This window comes from Bos indicus, chromosome X (genome assembly GCF_029378745.1).
Source record: "Bos indicus isolate NIAB-ARS_2022 breed Sahiwal x Tharparkar chromosome X, NIAB-ARS_B.indTharparkar_mat_pri_1.0, whole genome shotgun sequence".
NCBI classification, from domain to species: Eukaryota; Metazoa; Chordata; class Mammalia; order Artiodactyla; family Bovidae; genus Bos; species Bos indicus.
Genome location: NC_091789.1, coordinates 85,740,912 through 85,757,153, shown reverse-complemented (window position 1 = coordinate 85,757,153; position 16,242 = coordinate 85,740,912). Strand labels below are relative to the sequence as shown.

General features: G+C 37.8%; 1 protein-coding gene and 1 non-coding gene across 3 annotated transcripts in view; one reads left to right on the top strand and one right to left on the bottom strand.

Moving 5' to 3' along the window:
* Positions 1-16,242, bottom strand: part of TEX11 (testis expressed 11) — a 203,967-nt gene that overhangs the window by 45,298 nt on the left and 142,427 nt on the right. For both annotated transcript variants that reach the window (XM_019956488.2, XM_070785334.1), the window contains exons 22-25: positions 15,473-15,559; positions 14,039-14,109; positions 11,602-11,718; positions 5,668-5,740 (exon numbers count right to left, since the gene is read on the bottom strand). In XM_019956488.2, coding sequence (XP_019812047.2) covers positions 5,668-5,740; positions 11,602-11,718; positions 14,039-14,109; positions 15,473-15,559 — 348 coding nt within the window. The remainder of the gene's footprint in view (positions 1-5,667; positions 5,741-11,601; positions 11,719-14,038; positions 14,110-15,472; positions 15,560-16,242) is intronic.
* On the top strand, positions 12,200-12,330 carry LOC139181814 (small nucleolar RNA SNORA11). The gene has a single exon (XR_011565552.1). It is a non-coding gene; the product is annotated as a small nucleolar RNA SNORA11 (small nucleolar RNA).

Here is a 16,242-nt window from a genome sequence, read left to right as displayed (position 1 = left end):
GCAGTGGCCACAGGACTGGAAAAGGTTGGTTTTCATTCCAATCCCAAAGAAGGGCAATGCCAAAGAATGTTCACACTACTGTACAATTGCACTCATTTCACATGCTAGCAATGTTATGCTCAAAATCCTTCAAGCTAGGCTTCAACAGTATGTGAAGAGAGAACTTACAGATGTATATACAAGCTGGGTTTCAAAGAGGCAGAGGAACCAGAGATCAAATTGCCAATGTTCATTAGATCATGGAGAAGGCACGGGAATTCCAGAAAAACATCTACTTCTGCTTCATTGACTATGCTAAAGCCTTTGACTGTGTGAATCACAACAAATTGTGGAGAATTCTAAAAGACATGGGAATACCAGACTACCTTACCTGTCTCCTGAGAAACCTGTATGTGGGTCAAGAAGCAACAGTTAGAACCGGACATGGAACAACTGATTGGTTCAAAATTGTTAAAGGAGTATGACAAGGCTGTATATTGTCACCTTGCTTATTTAACTTCTATGCAGAGTACATCATGCAAAATGCCAGGCTGGATGAATCACAAGCTGGAATTAAGACTGCTGGAGGAAATATCAACAACCTCAGATATGCAGATGATACCATTCTAATAGCAGAAAGTGTAAAGCAACTGAAGAGCCTTTTGATGAAGGTGAAAGTGAGTCAAAAAGCTGGCTTAAAACTCAACATTCAAAAAACTAAGATCATGACATCTGGTCCCATCTCTTCATGGCAAATAGAAGGAGAAAAAGTCTAAGCAGTGACAAATTTTATTTTCTTGGGCTCTAAAATCACTGTGGATGGTGACTGTAACCATGAAATTAAAAGATATTTGTTCTTTGGAAGGAGAGCTATGACAAACCTAGATAGTATATTAAAAAGTAGTGACATCACTTTGCCAACAAAGGTCCGTATAGTCAAAGCTAGGGTTTTTCCAGTAGTCATGTATGGATGTGAAAGCTGGACCATAAAAAGGGCTGGGTGCAGAAGAACTGATGCTTTTGAATTGTGGTGCTGAAGAATACTCTTGAGAGCCCACTGGACTGTAAGGAGATCAAACCACTCAATTCTAAAGTGAACCTGAATATTCATTATAAGGTCTGTTGCTGAAGCTGAAGCTCCAATTCCCTGGTTACCTAATCGAAGAGCCGACTCACTGGAAAAGACCCCCAGGAAAGACTGAAGGTGAAAGGAGAAGGAGGCAACAGAAGATGAGATGATTAGATGGCATCACTGACTCATTGACATGAATTTGATCAAACTCCAGGAGACAATGAAGGACAGGGGAGCCTGGTGTGCTGTGTGCTGTGGTCCATGGGGATGCAGAGTAGAACACTACTGAACAACTGAACAACCACAACAAATAATCCATCATCCTTGGAGCTATACCTAGTAGTCTTTGGCATATAATTCTTTTCATATATTGCTGGATTTTTTCCAGCTTCATTGAGATGTATTTGACATATAACATTATGTATATTTAAGGTGTACAATGACATGGTTTTATACATGTATATACTGTGAAATGATTACCAAAATAAGGCTAGTTAACATATCCATTACTTCATATAGTTGCCATTTGTGTTTGTGTGTGTGAGGGGTGAGAACATTTAAGATTTACTCTCTTGCCAACTTTCAAGTATACAATTCAGTATTGTTAACTACAGTCACAACGGTGTACATTAGGTCTCTCAAAACTTATTCATTCTATATCTAGAAGTTTGTACCCTGTGACCACCATCACATGTTCCCCCATGCCCCTGGCTCCTGGCAACCAACAATCTACTCTCTGTTTCTCTGAGATTTTTTTTTTCTAAGATTCCACATATAAGTTAGGTCTAACAGTATTTGTGTTTTTCTGTCTTATTTCACTCAGCATAATGTCCTCCAGGTATTCATCCATGTTGTTACAAATGGCAGGATTTCTTTCTTTTATAAGGCCAAATAGTTAATTGTGTGTGTGTGCATACATATACATATATATACATACATATATATGTATGTCATATTTTCTTCATTCATTCATCCTTCAATTAATACTTAGACTATTTCCATGTCTTGACTATTGTGAGACATGAACACGGGGATGCAGATACCTCTCTGCAATAGTGATTTCATTTCCTTTAGATATATACTCAGTACTGAGGTTTTTGAAGATGGTTGCTCTATTTTTGCTTTTTTGAGGAACGTGTACATTGTTTTCCATAGTGGCTGTACCAATTTACATTCCCATCAACAGTGCAAAAGAATTCCCTTTTCTCCACATCTTCCTTGTCTTTTCAATAATAGCCATTCTTTTAAATAGTTTTAGGTTCACAGCAAAATTGAGTGGAAAGTATAGAGCATTCCCATATATACCCTATCCCCCACTGCACACAACTTCCTCCACTATTAACATCCTGCACCATAGTGGTACATTTGTTACAATCAGTGAATCTACATTGACACACCACTTTTACCCAAATTCCATGTTACATTAGGATTCACTCTTGGCATTGTACATTCTATGGATTTTGACAAATGTATAATAACATGTATATACCACTGTAGTATCATACAGAATAGTTTCACTGCCCTAAAAGTTTCTTGTGTTTTATCTATTTATTCCTCCCTCCTCAGTTCATGCTGACAACCAAAGATCTTTTTATTGTCTTCATAGTTTTGTCTTTTTTATAATGTCAATAGTTGGAATCATATAGTATGTGGCCTTTACAGATTGGCTTCTTTCACTTAGTAATATGCATTTAAGTTACCTTCATGTCTTTTCATAGTTTAATAGCTCGTTTCCTCTTAGTTCTGGACAATATTTCATTGTTTGGACATTCCACAGTTTATTTGACTATTCACCTACTGAATGGTATCTTGGTCGCTTCCAAGTTTTAGCAATTGTGACTAAAGTTGCTATAAGCATCCATGTGCAGGTCTTTTCATGGACATAAGTTTTCAATTTATTTGCATAAATAACAGGGAGCACTGCTGCTGGATTGTATAGCAAGAGTATGTTTAGTTTTGTAAGACACTGCCAAGCTGTTCTTCAAAGTGGCTATACCATGTTGCATTCCTGTCAGCAATGAATGAGAATTCCTATTCTTTCACATATTCACCAGCATTTGGTGTTGTCAGTGTTTTGAATTTTTGTCATTCTAATAAGTGGGTAGTGGTATCTCATTGTTTACATTTGTAAGTCTCTAAAGACATAGATAGATATAGCTATATAAAGAGAATCTAGCTGTGTTCCTAGAATGAAGAAACTGATTTTCAGTAGACAGCTAGCATTCTGACATACTTTTTAAATAAAAGGCACTAAAGGTATAAATTTCACTCTGAGCACTACTTTAGTAATTTAGATTCTGTTATGAGGTATTCTAAGCATCATTTTCTAGATATTTCATATTGCTGCTGCTGTTGTTTAGTCGCTAAGCCAAGTCCAACTCTTTTGCAACTCAGTGGACTGTAGCCTGCCAGGCTCCTCTATCCATGGAATTTTCCAGGCAAGAATACTGGAGTGGGGCTGCCATTTCCTTCTCCAGGGGATCTTCCTGATACAGGGATCAAATCCAAGTCTCCTGCATTGGCAGGCAGAGTCTTTACCACTGAGCCAGCAGGGAAGCCCAGATATTCCATAGTTACTTTTGTTTTTTAAAATGTCCAAGTGGTAAAGCATTCTGTTTCCTAATTCCATTATTAACTTCTAGTTTTACTGCATTGTGAAGCATTGTGGTCAGATAATGCTATTTGTTTTATTTTTAGAATTTATTCAGGTTTTTTTTTTTCATTCAGGTTTTTCTTGTGATCAATTCTATCAATGTTCAAAGGGCACATGAAAAGAAAATGAGTTTTCTATTATCAGGCTGCTGCTGCTGCTGCCAAGTCGCTTCAGTCGTGTCCGACTCTGTGCGACTCCACAGACGGCAGCCAACCAGGCTCTGCCGTCCCTGGGATTCTCCAGGCAAGAACACTGGAGTGGGTTGCCATTTCCTTCTCCAATGCATGAAAGTGAAAAATGAAAGTGAAGTTGCTCAGTTGTGTCTGACTCTTAGCGACCCCATAGACTGAAGCCTACCAGGCTCCTCCATCCATGGGATTTTCCAGGCAAGAGTACTGGAGTATAAAGTATTTTTTCAGGCTATCTGGTATATTTCTATTAAATCTTCCATACTGAGTATGTTATTTAGGTATTTTCTCTCCTTTCTTTTTATTGTTTTTATTCTTCTAAATGCCTGCCATAGATTGAGATAGGTGAATTAAATTTTATATGTTTATGTTCTTTCTTGTAATTCCTATAGTTTGATATAAACATTCATCAAAGGTATCATGAATATACACATAAAATGACAGCCCAATAATTTTTAAATATAAGGAAACCAAATTCACCATTTTTTAAAATAATACACAATGACCAAATGGATTATTCCAGAAATCCAATGATGACTTAATTTTAGGAAATGTATTATTATTATAATTTAAGATATTAATACTTCAAAAGAGAAAAACCATGTAATGATCTCTAGAGAAGCTTAAAAGACACGTAATTTGGGACTTCCCTGGTGGCACAGTGGATTAGAATCCACCTGCCTATGTAGAGCACACAAGTTCAGTACCTGGTCCAGGAAGATTCGAAATGCCACACAGCAGTTAAGCCTGTGCCTCACAACTACTGAGCCTGAGCTCTAGAGCCCATGGACACCAACTATTAAGCCTGAGTGCTGAAGCCCATGCACCCTAAAGCCTGCATACTACAATTACTGAGCCTATGTGTTGGTTACAACAACTGAAACCTGCACACCTACAGCCTGTGCTCCGCATCAAGAGAAGCCACTGAAACAAGAGCCTGTGTACTGTAACAAAGAGTAGCCTCCGCTCATCACAACTAGAGAAAGCCCGTGCAAAGCAATAAAGAGCCAGCATAGCCAAAGTAAATAAATAAATTAATAAAAAATAAAAGGCATGAAATTCAATTCAGTATGTATATATTTTTAAAAAATTCTAACTAAAACAGGAATAGATGGACACAATATAATAAAGTCTATATAATAATACCATCCTTAATTAGGATACCATAGCAAGCTACTATATAGCTTCTAATGGTTTACTACTACACAGGTTATTTCATTACAAAATGTTAACAGTATCTGATATTATCATTGTGGTTTGGAAGATTCTGTATCCTACATTTAGTCAAAGTCAAAATTTGTTTAAATTAGATATCAAATCCAGTGACTTAAGAGCAATAATGTCATATTGAACAATGATGGTACTATTTTTATACTCAACACTACAATGAAAATCAAGATTAAAATATATTCTTGGGACTTCCCCTGGTAGTCCAGTGGCTAAAACTCTTTGCTCCCAATGCGGGGGCCCAGGTTTGATCTCTTGTCAGGGAACTAGATCCCACATGCCACAACTGAAGATCCTGCATGCTGCAACTAAGACTCAACACAGCCAAGTAAATAAATATTTTAAAAAATATTCTTACTCTAAGTAGTGTGTCAAAGATTTAAAATACAAAATACAAACATAGAGTGGGGAAAAGCTAGTTCTTAAAGGATCATTTGGCTGGTTATCAAGTATTTCAGTGGCACAAATTTCTGTTGATAAAAGACTAGGTTATTCAGATCCGAAACCCCCTTTATAACCATGTTACCATACTCCCAGTCCCACTGTACCTGTTGTTTTCAGGACATTCCAGATGTCTCTGCATTTATGGATCAGATCAAGTGCACGATTTAGGAAGCAGTTCTGTTTGGTAAGAAAGTAATGAGAAAATTAGTCTCAACCAAACAAAACTTTAAGCAAATAAAAATCATATCATTAAAAGCAGTAAAAAATTAAACTAGAAAAATCGAAGTATAAACTGAATATTTTTGGATTTATATATAAATATTAGCCTCTATTTTTTTTCTCTTTCCTTTTCTCCCCCTAGTTTTATTGAGGTACAATTGATATAACAGCACTGTTTAAGATGCATAGCATAATCACTTAACTTATAGGAAATTGAGGATTAAACAGAAAATCTTGAGTAGTATCAATTTTAATAATCTAGGACAGAAGAAAATTGCTTCCAGAATGGTGATATGAGGAGATCTATGGATCTTCTCCCCAGCAAAACTACCATAACTGGTGAAAATGATAAAACATAATCATGTAAAGTCTCAGAAAATTGCCCTAAGGGCATATATTAATAGCCAATGGGGAAACATCTATTCCAGGAAATCTTCTAAAGTCTCAGTAAGAACAGTGAGTACCTGTAGCTGTTGAGCCATGATCTGGCCAACTCCCCTCCCCAGTTCAGTATGATGTAAATGTACTTTAGGTGGGTATAACCAAGAGGATAGGGCTCACTATACCCTCAGCTTCCAGGCTAGGGATGACCATAAGGGGCATGTTGCCAGGACTTCTCATTCCCCTCCCCAAGACCTGTATTGCATGAATATGTGCTGTGCTTAGTTGCTCAGTCATGTGTGACTCTTTGAGACCCTATGGACTGTAGCCTGCCAGGCTCCTCTGTTATGGGGACTCTCCAGGCAAGAATACTAGAATGAGTAGCCTATCCCTTCTCCAGGGGAACTTTCTGACCCCGGAATTGAACCAGGGTCTCCTGCATTGCAGTTGGATTCTTTACCAGCTGAGCTACCAGGGAAGCCCGAGTTCTATTATAAACAAGCACAATTAAGAAGCCTGGCACTCTTTTCTTCTACCCAGTCCCTCCAAGCACTGCAGTTGAAAATACTGGGTCACAATGGCCCTCACCTCAGCTTCCTTATAAGAGAGTTTCCATGCTCATAGAGGCAAGTTAAGAATGTTAGGGACTATGACTTTTGCTAGATCCTGATTTACAGAGCTGTATTGTCATTCTGATACAAATGGGTCATGGTCCCTGCCTCTAGCTCCAAAGCAGTGTATAGAGTTTCTGCTCAGGAGGAGAGGAAGGTCATCAGAAGAGTGAGCTCTGCAGTCACCCTAAAGAGACTGACTGACATTTATTGAAATAGAGCTTGGGGAAGTTCAAGTCTAAAGACACTATAAAAAAAAAAAGTGAAGATTTTGGTGTGGGCAGTTAAGAGGAAGCTGGTAACTCAGTGATAATGACAAGCCAAACAGTAGAATACAAGTTTACAGAGAGAACTAAGGGGAAGAGAAAGCTAAGATTACTTACCCCTTCAAAGGGGCCTTACATTAATTGGATCAGACTGTGGAGCAATTTATACCAGAGTATTTTCAAACGTGCATGCGTGCATGCACACATGCACGTACATGTGCGCATGCACACATGCACGTACATGTGCGTGCGTGCGCACACACACACACACACACACACACCAGTCACCTAGTAATTCATCAAGCCTTACACCTGTGTATGATACCAACAGAAGACCACTCAGAAGCTTAACGGAGAAGGCAGTGGCACCCCACTCTAGTACTCTTGCCTGGAAAATCCCATGGACGCAGGAGCCTGGTAGGCTGCAGTCCATGGGGTCGCTAAGAGTCAGGCACAACTGAGCCACTTCACTTTCACTCTTCACTTTCATGCACTGGAGAAGGAAATGGCAACCCACTCCATTGTTCTTGCCTTGAGAATCCCAGGGACAGGGGAGCCTGGTGGGCTGCTGTCTATGGGGTCGCACAGAGTCAGACACGACTGAAGCAACTTAGCAGCAGCAGCAGCAGCAGCAGAAGCTTAACAGGGTGATCATGGAAAGCGATACTCAAAAATAACCCTGCTAAAACTACTTTCATTCCTTTCCAGAGGAGGGGTCATGGTGACTACAAAGGCAAAGACTGCGATCTCTGAGGAATAACATTAGATGCTCTATACTATTATACAGCTGCAGAAATAAGACTGCACTGAACTAGCCCAGACAAGTCACTAATCAAACAAACAAGCACATATTAACAAGTCCCAGAGAGGGGGAATCAGTACCCAAAGATGTTCCAAAATATTATGCAAAATGTTCAGTTTTCAACAAAGAATTATAAAATATGCAAAGAAACAAGAAAGTATGACCCATACACAGGAATAAAGTAGGCAACAGGAACTGACTTTTGAAAGGTCCAATATTGGAAATTAGCAGACACAGGTTTCAAAGCAGCTGTTTCAAATATGTTAAAACAATTAAAGGAAACCACACTTAAAAAAGGAAGGCAAGATGACAATGTCAGGAAATGTAGAATATTGATTAAAAAGGCAGTGGGATAATATATTCAATGTGATGAAAGAAAACAGGCAACCAAGAATCTAATACCCAGCAAAATTCTCTCTCAGAACTGAAAGAAAAATAAAGAAATTCCCAGATTAAAAAAAGTTGCATCTTTTTGCTAGCAGAACCATTTACAAAAATGCTAAGAGAAGTTCTTCAGGCTGAGAGCATGTGACACCAATAGCAATTTGAATACAAATGAAAAAACAAAGTGCACTGATAATATATTTCTTTTCTTATTTTAAAATACTGTGTAAAACTATGTATAGTTTATTTTTATACCTAAAAGATATACACAGACCATTTCATCAACCCAAGAACAAATTAGATTCTTTCTCAAGCACACATGGCACTTTATCCAGGACAGACCATATGTTAGACCACAACACAAACTTCAAATACATTTAAAATAACTTGAAGTCAGACAAAGTATGTACTCTGTCTACAGTGGAACAAGATTAGTTCTTCTACAGGAATTAAGGCCTCTATCTAGGTGGAGGATGATAACCTTAGGCTGAGGACAAGCATGTGGACCCCAGACTGGTTGGAACCAGAAGGCTAGTATCAGACTGAGATGATGACCATTCTATTACCTCACCACCAGCCAATCAGAGAAGAGCTACATACTCTGCAGTGCCACTTCCCCAAATGTTGCCTCAAAAAACTTCCCTGAAACCCACTGGGGAGTTCAGGTCTTCTGAGCACGAGCCACTCATTCTTCTTGCATGGCCTTGTAATAAGCCTTTCTCTGCTCCAAACCCTGACATTTCAGTTTGTTTGGAATGAATTTCAGTTTGACAACACCCTTACTTATAAAGAAGCCAAAACGGTTGTTTTGGTTTTGCTCTGAGGCTTGTAGATTTTTTTTCATCTTCTTTTACTATGGAAAAGTTTCTAAAAAGAGGTCCCTTTACTACTCAGAACAAGGGCTTTATATCCTTTATCTCTAGTAACTAGCAGAGAACTTGTACTCACATGTTTTTTTGAGTTGAACTCAACAATGGAAAAGAAAGGAAAGAAAATATGTTGACAGAGATGTATTGATAGCTTGTTTCAGATGTGAAGAATCATATAAAAGAACATATTAACAGAAGGAACAGAATTAAGCAGCAAGAAGGATTTTGGACCAATTGGAAAGAAAAGAAGCTGGCAAGTATGGAAAATTAGGAAGTTTTCTTTGGCTAGGTAAGAGAAAAAAACCAGAGAGATCCAGAAGTTAAAATCATACAAACATGCTAGAAGTCCAATTTGGTGACAAATTTCCTAACTTGAAAGAAGGAAGGAAAGAACTAAAGACAAATGAGTGAATACTCTGGTATACGGGAGAGTGAGATACTGATGTTGCTATCTCCTTAAAAGGTGTAAAGTTTAAGCTGAGAGTGGGATTCAGGCAAAAGTAGGTATTTTGTTTTCTTGTTGTTAAAACTGAGTTAATGTGCATCACAATAAGCTGTGGAAAATTCTGAAAGAGATGGGAATACCAGACCACCTGACCTGCCTCTTGAGAAACCTGTATGCAGGTCAGGAAACAACAGTTAGAACTGGACATGGAACAACAGACTGCTTCCAAATAGGAAAAGGAGTACGTCAAGGCTGTATATTGTCACCCTGCTTGCTGGGAACCCTGGCATGCTGCAGTCCATGGGGTCACAAAGAGTGACTGAACTGAACTGAATGATAAAATATTCAAGAATGTGGGTCAAAGAAAGCAAATGCAATTGAGTGACAATAAATAGTTCAGTTCAGTTAGTCATGTCCGACTCTTTGTGACCCCATGGACTGCAGCATGCCAAGCTTCCCTGTCCATCACCAACTCCCTGAGCTTGCCCAAACCCATGTCCACCGAGTTGGTGATGCCATCCAACCATCTCATCCTCTGTCGTCCTCTTCTCCTGCTTTCAATCTTTCTCAGCATCAGGGTTAGAGTTTCAGCTTCAGCATCAGTCCTTCCAACGGATATTCAGCACTGATTTCCTGTAGGATTGACTGGTGGGATCCCCTTGCTCTCCAAGGGACTCTCAAAAGAGTTTTCTCCAACACCACAGTTCAAAAGCATCAATTCTTTGGTGCTCAGCTTTCTTTACAGTCCAACTCTCACATCCATACATGACTACTGGAAAATCCATAGCTTGGACTAGATGGACCTTTGTTGGCAAAGTAATGTCTCTGCTTTTTAAAATGCTATCTAGGTTGATCATAGCTTTTCTTCCAAGGAGCAAGCGTCTTTAATTTCATGACCGCAGTCACCATCTGCAGTGATTTTGGAGCCCAAGAAAATAAAGTCTGTCACTGTTTCCATTGTTTCCCTATCTACCTGTCATGAAGTGATGGGACTGGATGCCATGATCTTAGTTTTTTGAATGTTGAGTTTTAAGCCAACTTTTTCACTCTCTTTTTTCACTTTCATCAAGAGGCTGTTTAGTTCTTCACTTTCTGCCATAAGGGTGATGTCATCTGTGTATCTGAAGTTAAGTTGCCTCAGTCGTGTGGGACTCTTTGCAATCCCATGGACCGCCTACCAGGCTCCTCTGCCCATGGAATTTTCCAGGCAAGAGTACTGGAGTGGGTTGACATTTCCTTCTCCAGGGGATCTTCCCAACGCAGGGATCGAACCCAGATCTCCCTCACTGCAGGCAGCTGAGGTTACTGATACCTCTCCCGGCAATCTTGATTCTAGCTTGTGCTTCATCCAGCCCAGCATTTCGCATGATGTACTCTGTATATAAATGAAATATCAGGGTGACAATATACAGCTTGATGTACTCCTTTCCCAATTTGGAACCAGTCTGTGACAATAAACAAGTCAGCTAAATAATTCCAGATGGCTAACAAAACTGTGGAAGTGGAACTTCCCTGGTGGTCCAGTGGTTAAGAATTTGCCCTGCAATGCAGGGGGTGTGGTTTGATCCCTCCTTGGGGAACTGAGTTCCCAAATGCTGAAGAGCGACTAAGTCCGTGTGCCACAACTACTGAAGTGCATGCCACACCTAGAGAGTCCATGCACCTCAACGAAAGATCCTGTATGTTGCAGCTAAGACCCAACACAGCCAAATGGGAAAAAAAATGCTGTGGAAGTAAATGTGTTTCCTTAGAGAATGTGTGAAAGGAAACAGAAGTAGAACAACCTATGGACCACTTGTGATCACAGGGAGATGATGAAGATAAAGAATATTTAAAAGCAGATTCACAAAGAGCGGTCCGTGGCAAGGGGCATTTTAAAAGAAGAGGCTAAGCCAAATATTACCTTTCCTTAGAAAGGAATTACAAATCTTTGAAATCAAGATATCGCCAGAATGGAGGAAAAAATTCTAAAAAGAGAATCAAAAAGAATTGCATGAAGGAAGGCAAACATACCAAACAGCACACTGAATGCTTGCATTTTCTTTGAAGGTTGCACGTTACCTGTTCAAAAGCTGTTGAAGCTCTTCTCCCTTGCTGTAGATCAACTGCAGCTGCCATGAGTAGACATGTTTTCTGTGCAATCAGAATTACTTGATCAGAAGGACAAAACAGGGACATCTGATAAGAAATAACCAGAACATCAATGAATAGGGAGAATTCTGCCAGGTGAACACAAACAATCAGAATGAAAATCAGCAACATCCTGTCTGAATGACAAAATTCAGCTGGAAAACCACATCTCACCTTAACGATGATATCGGCTATAACACTGATTTATGGTTTTAATGTTATATTACTTTCTATTTTTTAGCACTTTTTGAGAGATTAAAAAGCTTCATTTCTTCAGAATTTTCCTCTTTCCCAGTGACAAGTACTGTCATTTGGCCCTGTATCTTTATCTAGTGATTTACTTCTTGGCTTATGTTGTAATTTCTAAGTGATTTTTCCCCTGGCAAATAGATTTTCCCTTTGCATTGAATAGAGCTGAAATTAGTACCTATATTGTTCATGGCTGAAAGAGACAATGTCAAATCTTGACAGGCATTAGGATAACTTCATCATTAAACCTTGTACTCTAGCTTTAGAAAAAAACTCCCATGGGGTGTGCTTAGAGTAGGGGGCCTGAAGAAATGAGTCCTCTGTTTATAACACACCCAACAGGAATCTGGGTTCATTGTGACAAGGGGCACAAAACTTGTGGCCTTTCTATGAACAAATACCCAAACACATGTCTCTCTGTAGCTCCACATGGTTGCTGGTAGGACCAGTAGGGCTCAATACTGGAAGAAAACCTACAGTATTTAATAGAGAAGTTTGCCACCTAGAGCTGGTGAGGTACACACATGAGTGGGCCATGGGTGGTCTTATAAAGGCTTTGAACCTCTCTTTCCAAGGAAAGAAAAAGAAAAAATAGATTGCAACAGCATGCCATTCTGGAAAACATAAAACTATGGAGACCATAAAAAGATCAACAGTTGCCAGGAGTTTGGGGGGAGAGGGGAGATGAATACACAGGGTACAGAAGTTTTATGAGCAGTGAAATACTGTGTATCACATTATAATGATGGATATATGTCATTGTACTTTTGTCTAAACCCACAGAATATGCAACACTACTCTCACTTATTAAAGCAAACCCTATGGTGAACTGTGGACTTTGGTAATTATGATGTGTCAATGCATTTCGTTCTTGGTTTTTTTAAAAAAGGTACCACTTAGTTAATAATGGCTATGCATGTGTGGGAAGGGGATATATGGGAAATTTCTGTACCTGTCAATTTTGTTGTAAACCTAAAACTGGTCTAAAAAGTCAAAAAAAAAAAAAAAAAAAAAGAATTAACACTCAGGGTAGACATTTTTGGCAAAACTTTTGTTTCCCTTTCATGTGTGTATACATATTACACACAAGATTAACAAAGTTTGTAGGCCACTCTAGCCAAGTTATGCTGGCAAATAAAAGCACAAATTAACCTCAAAAAATAACCTCCCAGCATTGTACTACAATAAAATTCTAGGCTACTTAGGATTCTAACATGGAATTCTACTAGTGCTATCATAAATGTCAAAACTAAAACTGATTTACCTCATTAAATGGCAATTATACTTAAATTTTCAAACATTATTTCTTATGCTCCCCAAATATTTAGTGATCATAATCCTCACCATCACTTAACTAAATAGCATTTCAAGATACTCAATCTCGACATCTCAGGTAACTCATATATAAGGTGAAGGAGTTGTGCTAGATTACCTATATAGTCTTTTCCAGTTCTAAAACATTTGATCTATGTCAACATAACAGATTTCATACTCCTGAATGTGTATGAGGGATATTCTTTACCACCTCCCCTTTCATCCTCTCATCAATGCTTGTTCCTTTGCCTGTCATTTAACCTCTACCTTGCAGGCTAATGACTATTTTTAAGTGCTTATAATTGCAAAACAAACTCAAATCCTTATACATAGAGCTTGCTCTCAGAAAAGTTATAAAGCAGATCTAAACTTCTTAGCATCCTTTTAACCTCCTGTTGTCCCCAAATACCTATTCTATATTCCTACAGACTTATATCCAGAACCGTTCCTAATGTTTTGGTAATTTACAACTTCTTAGAGTATTTCCTTCTAAAAATAGTTAGATTTTTATATAGGACTTTGAGAGACTGAAATTCCTTCAAAGATAAAAGAGTAAGTCTCTTATGGTAGAACTTTACACTCCAGGATGGTTGTTTGTGATACTGTGGTATGGGGAGATCTACCTCATGTTCTCATATTATATCCTCTAGGGAGCAAATTCTCCTTAGGTCATTCCTGCTTAAACGTATATTAAGAGTTCCTAGATTAAAAGCCAATCTCACTCTATACTTAGTCCTTGACTATAGCCATAGGGTCATATCCTTGTTGTGGTTCATACATGAGATACCTGTTAGAAGAGACTTACCTTGTAAGAAAGTACAAAAAATTCTCTCATTGACAGTGGATCTTTCTCACACTGCACGGCCAAGTTCCAAGCTGAACATTAACATAAAATAACATAATTATGAAAATTCACTGTTTATTCTGTACCATTATAATCTCCACAGATTTATAATCTCCACATCCTTAATATTAACATACTAATGTGGGGTTTCTCAAGGGTTAAAAAAAGCTAACTTTAGGTTTTTAGAGAAATTTTTTCCAGGTAAACTTAGAGACTTCTATTACTTCCAATCTTTAATTCTAGGACAATGACTAATGGCAATAGTGTTGAATTTTTTTTAAAATCAGGGATATACAATAAATTCTTAGTTGACACGAATCCATCTAAAAAATGAGTATCACATTGAAAGAAAGTTAAAATTAAGCAAAGATCAGGTATATTAGACTCAACGTTCAGGAAAACTGATGGAAAGATTCACATCTTTCATAGAGCTGTGGACATCCCCATTAGGCAACATTCAGCATGATCTTTATCTTGAAAAATCAAAATTAAAATTCAGTGAAACAAGTATTGAGAAATAACTTTTTGAACTTCTAAAACATCAAAGTCATTAAATCTTTCTGTAATTTAAATGTTTTCTATTTTCCATTATACACATAAGTTTCCCAGAAACCAGATTGTTGTATTTATTCCCTTTTCTCCTAGAGACCCAGTAAACCCCATAAAGCAGAAAAAGGTTCATGAAGAACCAGTTAACCTTATAACACTGATGCTTAATTGCTCTTGCTTACTTATCACTGGAGTGTAAATTTTATAAATAGAATCTGCATAAAGTAAATTGCATAACTCATAACCGTATAACATGATGAATTTTCATAAAGTATATAATATCCATGTAACCAATCCAGATCAAAGATCTTTATCATTACCAGAAACCCAGAAGCAATCCCACCTACCCTCTTCAAGTACTACTCCCTTCAAGGGTAACCACTATCCTGAGTTCTAAGACTGTAAATTAGTTTGCTGGCTTTTTGTTTCTTACTATATATAAATGGATCCATGCAGTATATACATAACATCTGGCTTCTTTTGCTCAACATTCATTTTGTTGTGATTCATTCATATTGTTGCATATAGTTTATTTTTCAGGATTCACATTTAGAGATAAATTGGGCATTCTAGAACAAGTTTAGGAACATAACCTTGGAGACCTGCAGTTCTAATTCATTATTTTATTCTTAGATTCATTTCAATAGAAAATGAAGAAAACTAACAGTGAGTGCATGGTATGTCCCAGGTTCCCCATTTTTTATAGTAAAACTGAGATTAAACAGTAAAACTGAGATTAAGCAAGTTATCCTTTTACCCATAGCTATAAATTTAAGAGCTAGAATTTTAATCTGTCTGATTCTATCACCCCACAATGTTTCGCTTAGCCACACAATTTCCTTTTACCTGTTTTTCGAAACCAATGAGCTTCGTTAATCTTAGAGGCTAAAGTCCAGGTTTCTCCTTCAAATAACTGAGTAAGGTTCAGGAGTGCTGCATCAAATAAGAAAATCTGATATTGAGGTCTTTTACTTTATACTCTAACAAAGTTGTTAATCCTGCTTTAAAAACAGTCAGACATGAGCCTGGATTTAGAAAGTCCTTTTTCAGTGTGTGTGCATGAGTGCATACCAAAATAATTAAAATGACAAAAAGCATTACCAAGCTCTTATAAACTGTTAATTCAAACTCTGGAGAACAAACACATCTTTGGAGAGATTTTTAATTAGAGCAATCATTCACTACCTGAGGTAGAAAGATATGATTTATGTGTAAGGAAAAAAATAGAAATAATCATTTAAAATACTGAAATGGAGATTGAGGATTGGAAAGATACTGATAGGTTAGCATAATATTTATTTACTGAACTCCTAAGCAAGCAAAGTACAGAACCAAAATCTGTTGTGATCATCAGAAAACATTTATTACATACTCTTGTGCCCTTCTGAGAGAGAAGAATGCCAACAGTAAACATTCCTCTTTTGAAAAGCTGTGGTTTCTAAACTGCTTTGTTACATTTAACAACCTGTTGACAGATATTTGAGGTGTAGAAGTGAACTACTGCAATAAATGGGATAGAATTCCTAGGATATGGAGTTTTTGGTGTATTTTAGACTTAAGGAAATTGGTACATTGTTGTTATTTAGTCGCTAAGTCATACCCAACTCTTTTGTGAC